The sequence below is a fragment of the Megalobrama amblycephala genome, linkage group LG4 (genome assembly GCF_018812025.1).
Source record: "Megalobrama amblycephala isolate DHTTF-2021 linkage group LG4, ASM1881202v1, whole genome shotgun sequence".
Lineage (NCBI taxonomy): Eukaryota > Metazoa > Chordata > Actinopteri > Cypriniformes > Xenocyprididae > Megalobrama > Megalobrama amblycephala.
This window is the reverse complement of record NC_063047.1, coordinates 29,020,982-29,033,978: the sequence shown is the minus strand read 5'-3', so window position 1 is coordinate 29,033,978 and position 12,997 is coordinate 29,020,982. Positions and strand designations below refer to the sequence as shown.

At 35.0% G+C, this 12,997-nt stretch overlaps 1 protein-coding gene across 1 annotated transcript in view; it reads left to right on the top strand.

The window, feature by feature from the left end:
• Positions 1-1,942: 1,942 nt before the first annotated feature.
• mybbp1a (MYB binding protein (P160) 1a) overlaps positions 1,943-12,997 on the top strand; it is a 22,106-nt gene continuing 11,051 nt past the window's right edge. The window contains exons 1-13 of the mRNA XM_048188723.1: positions 1,943-2,231; positions 6,037-6,132; positions 6,222-6,305; positions 6,394-6,468; positions 6,607-6,714; positions 7,748-7,938; positions 8,134-8,301; positions 8,642-8,759; positions 9,777-10,066; positions 10,720-10,830; positions 10,924-11,049; positions 11,454-11,660; positions 12,645-12,753. Coding sequence (XP_048044680.1) covers positions 2,037-2,231; positions 6,037-6,132; positions 6,222-6,305; positions 6,394-6,468; positions 6,607-6,714; positions 7,748-7,938; positions 8,134-8,301; positions 8,642-8,759; positions 9,777-10,066; positions 10,720-10,830; positions 10,924-11,049; positions 11,454-11,660; positions 12,645-12,753 — 1,878 coding nt within the window. The 5' untranslated portion in view covers positions 1,943-2,036. The remainder of the gene's footprint in view (positions 2,232-6,036; positions 6,133-6,221; positions 6,306-6,393; positions 6,469-6,606; positions 6,715-7,747; positions 7,939-8,133; positions 8,302-8,641; positions 8,760-9,776; positions 10,067-10,719; positions 10,831-10,923; positions 11,050-11,453; positions 11,661-12,644; positions 12,754-12,997) is intronic.

Here is a 12,997-nt window from a genome sequence, read left to right as displayed (position 1 = left end):
GTCCATCTATCTTAAATGTATCCATCCATCCATCTATCTTAAATATATCCATCCATCCATCCATCCATCTAAAATGTATCCATCCATCCATTCATCCATCCATCTATCTTAAATGTATCCATCCATCCATCCATCCATCCGTCCGTCCATCCATCTATCCATCCATCCGTACATCCATCCATCCATCATTTTTTCCATCATCCATCCGTCTAAAATGCATCCATCCATTCATCCATCCATCTATCTAAAATGTATCCACCATCCATCCGACCATCCATCCATTCATCCATCCATCCATCCATCATTTTGTCTGTCCATCCATCCATCCATCCATCCATCATTTTGTCTGTCCATCCATCCATCCATCCATCCATCCATCCATCCATCATTTTGTCTGTCCATCCATCCATCCATCCATCCATCCATCCATCCATCCATCCAACTTCATTGGTGCAATTGCAGAGTGAATACCATCTATTTTATCCATAAAAAAACATGAAAAATCTCTCACAACTTGCAACTGGAGTTAATAGTATTAAAAAGCACACAATGCTGGTGAGAATATTTTACAATTATTTTCAGAAAAATAATTTGCTCTAGACATTTTTGCTGCTTCCTGAAATTTAGTCAAAGAATCCTTCTGCATAATATTAGGAATCTGCAACTTATGAATGAGAGTGAGGGATTTTATTTTATTTTTGCATTATAATAATGTATCCCAGTGGGATGATATGAACTTCCCACAACCCGTTACACTTGGAAATCATTACCGTTGTGGATGCTGTTTGGTTACAACAACACTTACAACAGCCCAAAATGACTGTGAGCTGATAGAGTAGTTTGGCTGAACTGACAGCCTCACAGACTCACTCATACAAAACAATGATTTCAGCGTCCTCATTAAATTTTCCACTCGCTCCTTGACTCCATCAAATCATTTGTTTAGTTTCACACCTATTGCATCCACTTGCAAAAGTAGTTGTTCCATTTCCTTTACACCCAGTCATTTCGAGACAAAAAACATTCAGTAACGGGAACTAAATCCTGCTATCTTTTATCTAAATAGTTCTAGAAAATTGGGGGAGCAAAAGGCGCTCACTCAAATAATGTGATCCAGCTTGAAGAAACAAGTGGAAAAAGACTTCGGGCAAGACTTCTAATGAATGCTTATTTGGAGGGGCCGACTCTGACACACAGGTTGTTAATGGCTTCTTCCCAGTGACTGGGGTGGGGAGGCCGCCGTGGCCCATTGAAGCCTTATGGGGGGTCAGGCCTGGTTTATAGGGGCCCTTCCTTATTAGTGACTGTCATGCTGGTTCAGTCTGAGCGTTTCTAGTAAGAGTTTCAGAGCGTGCATGAGGTTCTCTGAATCACTGCTGCTGTGACCACGCTCAGACATCAGACATCAGACCCAAATGTGTCTTGACATTCCAGTTAAAAAAGGTCATCATCTGTTAGCAATCATTAAAGGACATTTATATAATATTAGGCAGAATTTATGTCAGATTAAACTTACTTTAATAGTTTAAATGCTTTTATTTATATTATATTAATATTTTTTTTATAAAATTATATTATATAAAGATATTACAAATGGTTACATTTTTTAGAATATTATTGCATCCAAACTTTTGTAAAAATAAATGAATAAATGAGAATTTCATTACAGACAAATTAAATAACAACAAAAACAAAACAAAATATACTAAGTTATATTGGTTATATTACATAAAACAGAAAAAAACAAACAATTATACTATAAGAGCTCTGTTTTAAAATCGTTTGTAGTAATATTTTAAGTAAGCTATTCTTAAATTAAAAAACAAAATAATACAGAATAACGTTATAAAGAATTAAATTATTTATAACAAAAAGTTTCCAATTCCTCACCTTTATTATTTAGTTTTGGTGAATAAAGCTTTTACAGTTCAGTTTATGGTTTGAGACTTTTATTTTGAATTCGCTGCGCGGAAGTAGCCCTGGAAGAAAACGTCCTCGCGAGTCGCGACCTCCCCCCACGTGTGCGCCACACTCTCATGGTTGTAGTGATGCAGACAAACATGGGAGAGATGGAGAATATCACCGAGCGACCCAAAGTTACCGATGCTAAAGGCATTCTCAAACAGAACCGACAGTTCCTGGATTATTTCTGGGACATCGCGAAACCCGAGCGAGACATCCGCCTCAAAGCGGTAGAGGATTTGATTGAACACCTGAAGCAGAGCGAGAAGGTATGAAGTGTCACTTCTGATACTGGCTCATCTCTGTCGATCAGTGCTGTTCTCAGCTAGAGCTGGTTGTTATTGCTGTTTTAGCTTGTATCAGCTGATGTAATAAGCTGTCATTACCTGACTGTGTGACCGGGTTTGGTTGTTGATGTAAACACGTGGGTCTCATGCGGCTGTTCTACATGATGATTCTTCATATGAACTTTAATCTTCACACTCTCCACACGAGATGATCTGAACTGAAGAGAGGAAAACATTCGAGTTAACAGTTTTCATTTATTAAAAAATCATTACATTTTTCTATTCTATCTGTATCTATCTATCTATCTATCTATCTATCTATCTATCTATCTATCATTCTGTTCATTTAGCTATCTATCTATCTATCTATCTATCTATCTATCTATCTATCTATCTATCCATTATTCTGTCCATCCATCCATCCATCCATGCATCTATCTATCTATCTATCTATCTATCTATCTATCTATCTATCTACAGTGCTTCCCACAGGTTTGAAATATACTTGCGGTGGTAGCCGGGCGAAAAAATCCTCCTATTACCCCGGCACAAAAATGGTCTACTACATGTGACTAACAAATAATGTGTGATTTTTAACAGTATTTTTATTTATTGAAATTAATTTTAATTACATAACATATTACATTTAATTACATACTAATATTATGCATTGTAAATTATGCAAAATTACAGCATTTAAATGGTTCACCTTTTCCTATGTTCTCCTTGCTGTCATATAGTGTCTCTCTCAGTGAATGGGACACAGATTTTACTAGTAAAATTTATAAAATGAATAATATATTTGTTAAATAATGTTCTTAGTCTTTTCTTCCTGTGGGGGAGACTACAATAATTTACTATGAATTAAATGGAAATCAAATTAAATACAATTTATTGTGTAACCAAAATACAAATAATGCCCAAAAGAAAAAACTTAGCATGTGACTTTTAATTATAAACAAGCTCGAAATACATAGGTACTCTTATTTTGAAGTGTCTGTACTATTGCAGGCTGATCCTTCATTCTTACAATCGTCTAAAACATTTTATATAAAGACCATAAAGTAGACATTGTAATAATTCATCAACTTGAGTTCATCAGCAATCGCTTGGCATAAATCTGCGCTTTTTATTAATTGAGAATCACTTTGAAGCAGACTGAAGCGCTGTTGCGTGAGCTTGTAGAACGCGCAACAGCGCCGCCTTGTGACTTTGCAGAATGCAGCACCCGTGGGAATGTCAGCGGGAGTAAACAGTTCTGACGCACACATAACGAGCAGGTACGAAACGACTAGTTTATCGATCGCGGATGGTTTCATTATCTTGCGCGGGTATAAAAGTATAAGAGGATAAAAATAATAAAAGCAAAAATGTGTCTCCAAATATACTTGGGCGGCCGTTATTATACGTGGGCGGCCCGCCCAAGTAAAGTCTATGTGTGGGAAGCACTGATCTATCTATCTATCTATCTATCTATCTATCTATCTATCTATCTATCTATCTATCTATCTATCATTCTGTTCATTCATCTATTCATCCATTATTCTATCTATCTGTCTGTCTATCTATCTATCCATTATGCTGTCCATCCATCCATCCATGCCTCATTCCATCTATCTATCTATTATTCTGTCCATCCATCCATCTATCCATCCATGCATCATTCCGTCCGTCCATCTATCTTAAATATATCATCCATCCATCCGTCCGTCCATCTATCTTAAATGTATCCATCAATCCATCCATCCATCCATCCATCTAAAATGTATCCATCCATCTGTCTATCTTAAATGTATCCATCCATCTTTCTGTCCATCTGTCCATTCATCCATCCATCCATCCATCCATCTATCTTAAATGTATCCATCCATCATTCTGTCCATCCATCCATCTAAAATGTATCCATCCATCCATCCATCCATCTTAAATGTAACTATCCATCATTCTGTCCATCAATCCATCCATCCATCCATCTAAAATGTATCATCCATCCATCCATCCGTCTATCTATCTTAAATATATCATCCATCATTCTGCCCATTAATCCATCCATCCATCCATCTAAAATGTATCCATCCATCTGTCTATCTTAAATGTATCCATCCATCTTTCTGTCCATTCATCCATCCATCCATCTATCTATCTTAAATGTATCCATCCATCATTCTGTCCATCCATCCATCCATCTAAAATGTATCCATCCATCTGTCTATCTTAAATGTATCCATCCATCTTTCTGTCCATTCATCCATCCATCCATCTATCTATCTTAAATGTATCCATCCATCATTCTGTCCATCCATCTAAAATGTATCCATCCATCTGTCTATCTTAAATGTATCCATCCATCATTCTGTCCATCCATCCATCCATCTAAAATGTATCCATCCATCTGTCTATCTTAAATGTATCCATCCATCTTTCTGTCCATTCATCCATCCATCCATCCATCCATCTAAAATGTATCCATCCATCCAACTGTCTATCTATCTTAAATGTATTCATCCATCATTCTGTCCATCTGTCCATTCATCCATCCATCCATCCATCCATCCGTTTATCTATCTTAAATGTATCCATCCATCATTCTGTCCATTAATCCATCCATCCATCCATCTAAAATGTATCCATCCATCTGTCTATCTTAAATGTATCATCCATCTTTCTGTCCATTCATCCATCCATCCATCCATCCATCTATCTTAAATGTATCCATCATCATTCTGTCCATTCATCCATCCATCCATCCATCTATCTTAAATGTATCCATCATCATTCTGTCCATTAATCCATCCATCCATCCATCTAAAATGTATCCATCCATCTGTCTATCTTAAATGTATCATCCATCTTTCTGTCCATTCATCCATCCATCCATCCATCCATCTATCTTAAATGTATCCATCATCATTCTGTCCATTCATCCATCCATCCATCTGTCTATCTTAAATGTATCATCCATCTTTCTGTCCATTCATCCATCCATCCATCCATCCATCCATCTATCTTAAATATATCCATCCATCATTCTGTCCATCCATCCATCCATATAAAATGTATGCATCCATCATTCTGTCCATCCATCCATCTATATATCTTAAATGTATTCATCCATCATTGTCCATCTGTCCATTCATCCATCCATCCATCCATCCATCCGTTTATCTATCTTAAATATATCCATCCATCATTCTGTCCATTAATCCATCCATCCATCCATCCATCTAAAATGTATCCATCCATCTGTCTATCTTAAATGTATCCATCCATCCATCTTTCTGTCCATCCATCCATCCATCCATCCATCTATCTTAAATGTATCCATCCATCATTCTGTCCATCCATCCATCCATCCATCTAAAATGTATCCATCCATCCAACTGTCTATCTATCTTAAATGTATTCATCCATCATTCTGTCCATCTGTCCATTCATCCATCCATCCATCCATCCGTTTATCTATCTTAAATGTGTCCATCCATCATTCTGTCCATCCATCCATCTAAAATGTATCCATCCATCCATCCATCCATCCATTCATCCATCCATCATTCTGTCCATCCATCCATCCATCCATTCATCCATCATTGTCCATCCATCCATCCATCATTTTTTCCGTACGTCCATTCATCCGCCTGTTTATATACCTATATATCTGTTTTCAAAAATGCTCCTAATTGAAGAATATGGCAAAGCAGATCAGATGACCTTGTATGATAGAGTCAGTGTATTCTAGTTGATGGTGTATGTATGTTTTCTCAGTGTTTATGTTCTGTATTTCATCCAGGCAGATGAGTTGAAGTATACACTGAAGAGGCTAGTGGAAGGTCTTTCTCACGCAAGAGAAGACTCTCGGTCAGGATACAGTGTGGCTCTCGCTCAGGTATTTTTAGCCATTCAAGTTTTATCTTCACATTTTTCCTTATAGCAGTCATTAGTTACGTAATTGACTGTTATTGTTTCTATACGAAGCTGCTGAGTGTATTTGAGGAGGTCTCACTGAAATCCACACTAGACCACATCAAGGAAAAGCACAACCTCCAGACAGCCAAAAAGGTGAGTCCATATTTTATCATCTTTATCATCAATCAGTCATAATCACAATCATTGCTCTTGTCTCTTATCATGCTTCGATTCTTAACAGAAATTTATCAGAAATACAGCTTTTGGGAATTTCTTCGGGGTGCTCTCCCTGTCTCAGTCCACACGTCTGCATAAGGTAAGACATGTACATCACATACAAAACTAATTCTTATTTTGCATATTTTTTAGGATGGCATTTGGGATGCTTATAAACACTCATTTGTGTTGATGATCTATTTCTGTCTCTCTCATTTGTCACCACATCACCTCTTAGGAGCCGCAGGTCATGCTGGAGTGTATCCAGCTCCTACAGAGTCTGTCCCAGTACAGAGAACACCTGAAAGACCTGCCCAGAAAAACCATGGTTGACATCCTGTCGGAGGTGATTATTATTCAATTTAGTGACTCCCGATCGAGTCATAGAATGTGATTATCAGCCAATACAGATCTACGGCCGATGGATTGGAGCATCTCTAATAATAGTAGTAATAACTATTAACATATTACATGAATTAATATATAAATATTTTTATTTATTATTTTATACAATAAAAACAATAATAAAATCTATAAATTAATTTATATATTGTCATGTAGCTCCCTAATAGCCTAATAACATTAACACAAATATTCTTTTATATACTGTTTATATTAATAACAAAAATAATAGCAATAATAATGTTAATACAAATATTATTAATTAGTATTATTACATACCCTAAAAACAATAATAATAATATTGATAGATTAAGTTATATATTGTGTAATGTTATTTGCATTGTTTTGTTGTAGTTATTGAAGGTGTTTGAAGTGCTTTTGAGCGCCCTAATAGTACAAATAATATTTATGACATTAATAATATGTATATATTCATAATAATAATAATAATAATTACAATTATTGTTAAATATAACATATAAATTAATATACATACTAATGTCATTCTTATTAATATATTAAAAATGTATTGTGTATTATTATTATTATTATTATTATTATTATTGCATGTAATAATACTAATTAATAATAGAATTAATATTTTATTTATTTAATAATAATATATTAATATAATATATATTATTTATTACTGTTATTAATAATACTATAAATTAATATATACATATTATAGTATTAATAATAACACTAATACATAATATTATTATATAAATTAAATATTAATACTAATATTAATTAGTATTATTACATGCAATAAACACAATAATATTTTAATATATTAATAAGAGTGACATTATTATGTATATATATTGTTTTGTTATATTTAACAACAAAAATAATAATCATAATTATTATCATATAAATTGTATACAATTAATACAATAATAATATTATTTATATATGAATGTATATATATTACACCCTGTAATGTTTTATTTGCATTGTGTTTTGTTGTATAGACATCGACGGATGTGTTTGAAGAGGTGCTTTTCAGCGCCCTGAAGTCAGACCTGACCTCCGCCCTCAACACCCCCGAGCAGCTGGAGCTCCTCCTGGTGGCCCTACAGAAGTTTCCCTCAGTGCTCAAACCCAAAAAACTGAAGAAATTATTGGGAACCACAACAGTCATTACTAAAGAGAACATGCCGAAGTTAGTGTCGATATCTCCTTTTTGCTTTCTTTCTCCATATGCGCTGTTTTATAATATTATTGATTGATTAATAATTATTTATTTATTTGTGTTGATTTTATTTGAAAGAGCGAAAATGTTGTTTTATACATGGTAGGTTGAAAACATGCTTGTATTTTGTGTGCTTTATTGTTTTATTAATATATTTTTTCCCAGGTTAGTGGATGTTTTAAAGATGGCCGCTCGCTCTGTGAAGAAGGAGAACATTCTGCCCCCGGTCGCGTTGGACTTGCTGCAGGCGTCTCTGCGGGAGGAGAACTTAGAGATGTTCTGGACCGAAGCCATCATCAAAGGCATGATGTCAGAGATGCCTGGACCCACACAGTGAGTTTTACATGTGTAGTCAAACCTTAACCTGCTAGTTTAAGTGTCTAATATGCACCCAGATATGGAAACGCCTCATGTGATGAAAGGTTATTTTGCATAAAATTATGACACATATTGCACATACATCCTTTTTTAATGTAACTATGTAGAATGTTTTCAAGATCTTGTCAGCAGAAAGCATTCATCTGGTTTGGTGTTGATTGTGTTTATCAAATTAACCAACTGCACAATAATGAACATTTTTGTATTGTTTTGGATTTTTTTTTTTTTTTTTTTTACACAATGATCAAAATACATGTAGAAACTCTCTTTCTTTCTCTCTCTCTCTTTCTCTCAGTTATTTGAGTTTCCGGTTGCTGGGAGCTTCTTTGCCGCTGCTGTCAGTCCCTCAGCTTGAGTTCGTGCTGTCCAGTGATGTGATGAGACATTATGGTGAACACATGCTGTCTGCACAGGTCTGTCAAACAAAATGTTACTTGCTGCAGTCTATTTAAAAAATAGAAGTTATTTTTCAAAAAATCAGTTGAATGAATGATTCAATGACTCACTCATAAAGACTTAACTTGTTTCATTACTGGGTGAATCAGCATTTTTGAACAAATCTCTTGAATGAATGATTCAATGACATACATTTTTTTAACAGTTACATGTCGCCACCTACTGGTGTAACAAAGTAATTGAGACAATCTTAGGGTATGTTTACACGACAACGATTGTCAAAACAATCCCCGTTCACACAGATCTGCAAAAATGCCTAAAAACGCTGCGTTCTGCTGCCAGGCCAGTAGGTGGCGATGTCACTTTGTAAAGGTACACTATACGCCTATAGACTGAACATGTGATAGGTATGCGCATAATGCCTTTTTCATAAATTCACGTTTTTGTAGTTTACATGGAGACGATGACGGTGTAATTTTCAAAAAACATGCACTTTGAAACCCTTTTTCAAAAGTTTGTTTTCAGGCTCCCAAAATGCAGTTGTCCTGTAAATGAATGGCCAAAACACACAAAAAGCTGTTTTTAGTTGAAAACGGTGTCGTGTAAACAGCCACTTAATTTGAAGCGTCAATTTACTTTCAAAAGATGATTTACTTTGATCGCTAAAGTAGACATCAGTGTTTATATCAGAAATATAAACTTTTATCCCAGTCCTTGTGTGATAATTTGAATTATTGTAACACAGAAATAATGATACTATGTGTTGAAAAGATTTTGTCAAGCTGTTTCATACCTCTCTCTGGCTCGACAGCAGCGCCAGCTCAGATTTGAATGTTCAGGTTTGATTGTACTTATCAAAGATTTAATAGACATAGCCGAATCGTTGTCATTTAGGAATAAGATAACGTAAGTGTTTGAATCGGGATTGTGATATTTTAACGATTAATCATGCATCTCTACAATAAGCTTTTATTCCATGCCGAATGAAGTTTGTGTCATCAGATTGTATGTTTACTGTGCGTCTCTCCTTACAGTCGCCAGACCGATTCAGGTTTGCTCCGGAAATGGAGAAGTACGTGAGCGAGTTCATGCAAGGCTGCTCTGACGCTGACAAACAGCTCACCGTTGTGCTCAGCTTCACCCAGCTCACTAACCAGGGCTACCCTGTGGTCCCGTCCTACTGGAGGGTTCTGGATCACATGATTCCCTCTGCGCTGCAGCAGTACGTGGATTGGCTGTTGGAGGCGTTCTGCAAGCCACAGCTGGAGAACTGTCTGGACTTCAGCACCCGCAGACAGAAAGGAAACCAAGATTCTAGACTAGAGTGAGTTTACGCTTTATTTTCCAATAATTGACTGTTGTAAAATCATTACGATTAGAGTTTTTTGGGGGAAAAGTATAAACTTCAACAAAGCAGATCATAACTAAATGATCTCATATTTTTTCACTAGTTAGTTCTATTTTAGTGTTATTTAAATTATTCAAAATAATAAATTTTGTGCTTTTATCATTTTTATTATTATTATTATTTTATTAAATTTCTATTTAGATTTAATTTATTTAAATTATAGGTTTAGTACTTCAGCTTATTTTATTTTCAGTTACTTGCCAAGGCAACATTTCTAATGTTTTATCTAATTATTTTTATTTTATTTTATTTTATTTTATTTTATTTTATTTGAATAATTTTTCACATATTATTTAACAATTGTTAATAATGGTAATATTTTTATCAAATAAAAATATTATAATTAATTAAAAGTAACAACAATAATAGTTTTTATTTCTTAAAAATAGCATATTTTATTTATTATAACTATTAAGTTAATAAATAAAACAACTTTTTTGAATTATTTAATAATTTTTTGTATCAATGTCATTTTTCAATTCAACAAAATTTAAAAAAAATGTGTCACCACCCAGGCATTTTCCTTATGTCAGTTTCATATTTATTCTTTTTTTTATTTCATTCTGTAGGAGTGACAGCTGTGTTGCCAGGTTTCGTAAATGGATCATTCCACGCCTCACTTTCATTGTGGAAAACCATCAGATTAAGAAGCAGGAGGATCTCGTCATGAAAGTGGCTAGGTAACCCCTCTTGATATTTCATCAATGGTCTCAACATGGCATCTATACTGATATGAATGGATGGTATTGTGATGTTTTGTCTTTCTCCTGTAGGTTTATTTTCTTCCACGGCTTCTTTAATGTCAAGAAACCCACCCCAGAAATCCCTGAGACGGCGCAGGCTCTCTCAGTGCCCATAGATCAACAAACACGAGCCACCCTCTCTGGAGCCTTCTACGGGTCTGATTTTATGTTCTTCACCTCCACACCATACATGTTTTATTGTAGTACTTTTAATTGTCTTAGAACTATTCCCATTTTATCACTGTCTATGTTAGTCTTGTTCCCAACTAGCATTTCGCTGATGACTAATTATGGCCGATTAACCAACAAATGGCCAATATTAGAATTAAATACGATTTTGGAAATTAAAAATAAAATGCTAAAAACTTGTCAAAATAAAGAGCAGTTTTTTCTAGCATTTTTAGATTTAATGTTTAAATGTAAATGTTAATTAAATTAATAAATATAAATATATAAAGGTGTTGAATTTGGACTGCAGTACCCAGTTCAACCACTAGCTGTCAATATTACATAATCCACTTTTAAATTAAATTAATAAATATATTCTTCATCTCCTCCAGTCTTCTGCAGGGCCTGAACACAATGGCTGTTATAGGAGATTCACCTGAGGAGGAGGGGGTGAACTCCAGGAGGATTCTGGGTGTAAAAGCTGACGGAACCATGTGGATCTACTGTCTGGTGCAGTACGCCGACATGCTGCTCAACCAGAGCAAATACGTTCAGAGCATTCAGACCCTCAGTTTAGAGCAGAGACAGGGCTGGAACAGGTGACGTATCCTACAAAACACTACTTATAATGTCAGTCATAATACATCAAAGAGCAAGAAAAAAAGCTGTTTTCCATCAGTAGACAATTGAGATGCATGGACTGCAGCTTAAAGTGTTAGTTCACCCTAAAATGATAATTCTGTCATTAATTACTCACCCTCATGTCGTTCCACACTCTTAAGACCTTCGTTCATCTTCAGAACACAAATTAAGATATTTTTGATGAAATCTGATGGCTCAGTGAGGCCTCCGTTGACAGCAAGATAATTAACACTTTCAGATACTAAAAACATATTTAAAACAGTTCATGTGACTACAGTGGTTCAACCTTAATGTTATGAAGCGATGAGAAAAACAAAATAATGACTTTATTCAATAATATCTAGTGATGGCCGATATCAAAACACTGCTTCATGAAGCTTTACGAATCTTTTGTTTCGAATCAGTGGTTCGGATCGTGTATCAAACTGCCAAAATCACGTGAACTACTGAAGTTTTGAAATGTTTCGAAACACTTATGACGTAACAAAGCCTCGTTCACGTGACTTTGGCAGTTTGATACACGCTCCGAATCACTGATTTGAAACAAAAGATTCGTAAAGCTTCGAAGCTTCGTGAAGCAGTGTTTTGAAATCACCCATCACTAGATATTGTTGAATAAAATCGTTATTTTGTTTTTTTGGCGCACAAAAAGTATTCTCATCGCTTCATAACATTAAGGTTGAACCACCGTAGTCACATGATCTGTTTTAAATATGTCTTAAGTAGCTTTCTGGGCATTGAAAGTGTTAATTATCTTGCTGTCAATGGAGGCCTCACTGAGCCATCGGATTTCATCAAAAATATCTTAATTTGTGTTCTGAAGATGAACGAAGGTCTTACGGGTGTGAAATGGCATGAGGGTGAGTAATGACTTTTTTGGGTGAACAAACCCATTAAATGCTTTTAGTAATTTTGTGTTTTGTGTGTGTGTGTGTGTTCAGTATGCTGGAATCAGTGGAGGCCTTGAGGGGAAAAGCAAAGAAGTCTTCTTTACCTAAACACACAGCGTTCCAGCACCTCTTTCTTCTCGTTGGGATTCAGATGTTCAAGGTTGGAATCTTCCTGGCTGCATTAGATCAGGAATTCTCAAACTTTTTTGTCACCCAAACCCCCTTGATGTTTCTTGAAGTTCCACTGAGATTTTAAGTCAAAATTTCAATAATTTAATTTATCACATTCGTGGTTTTTGGTCTCTTTGATGTCAATTAATGTTCACATAACATGCAGGTAAACTAATAAAATATTTTTTCTTTTTTTTAGTAAGTGATTTTATTTAGATCAACTAAATAAACTT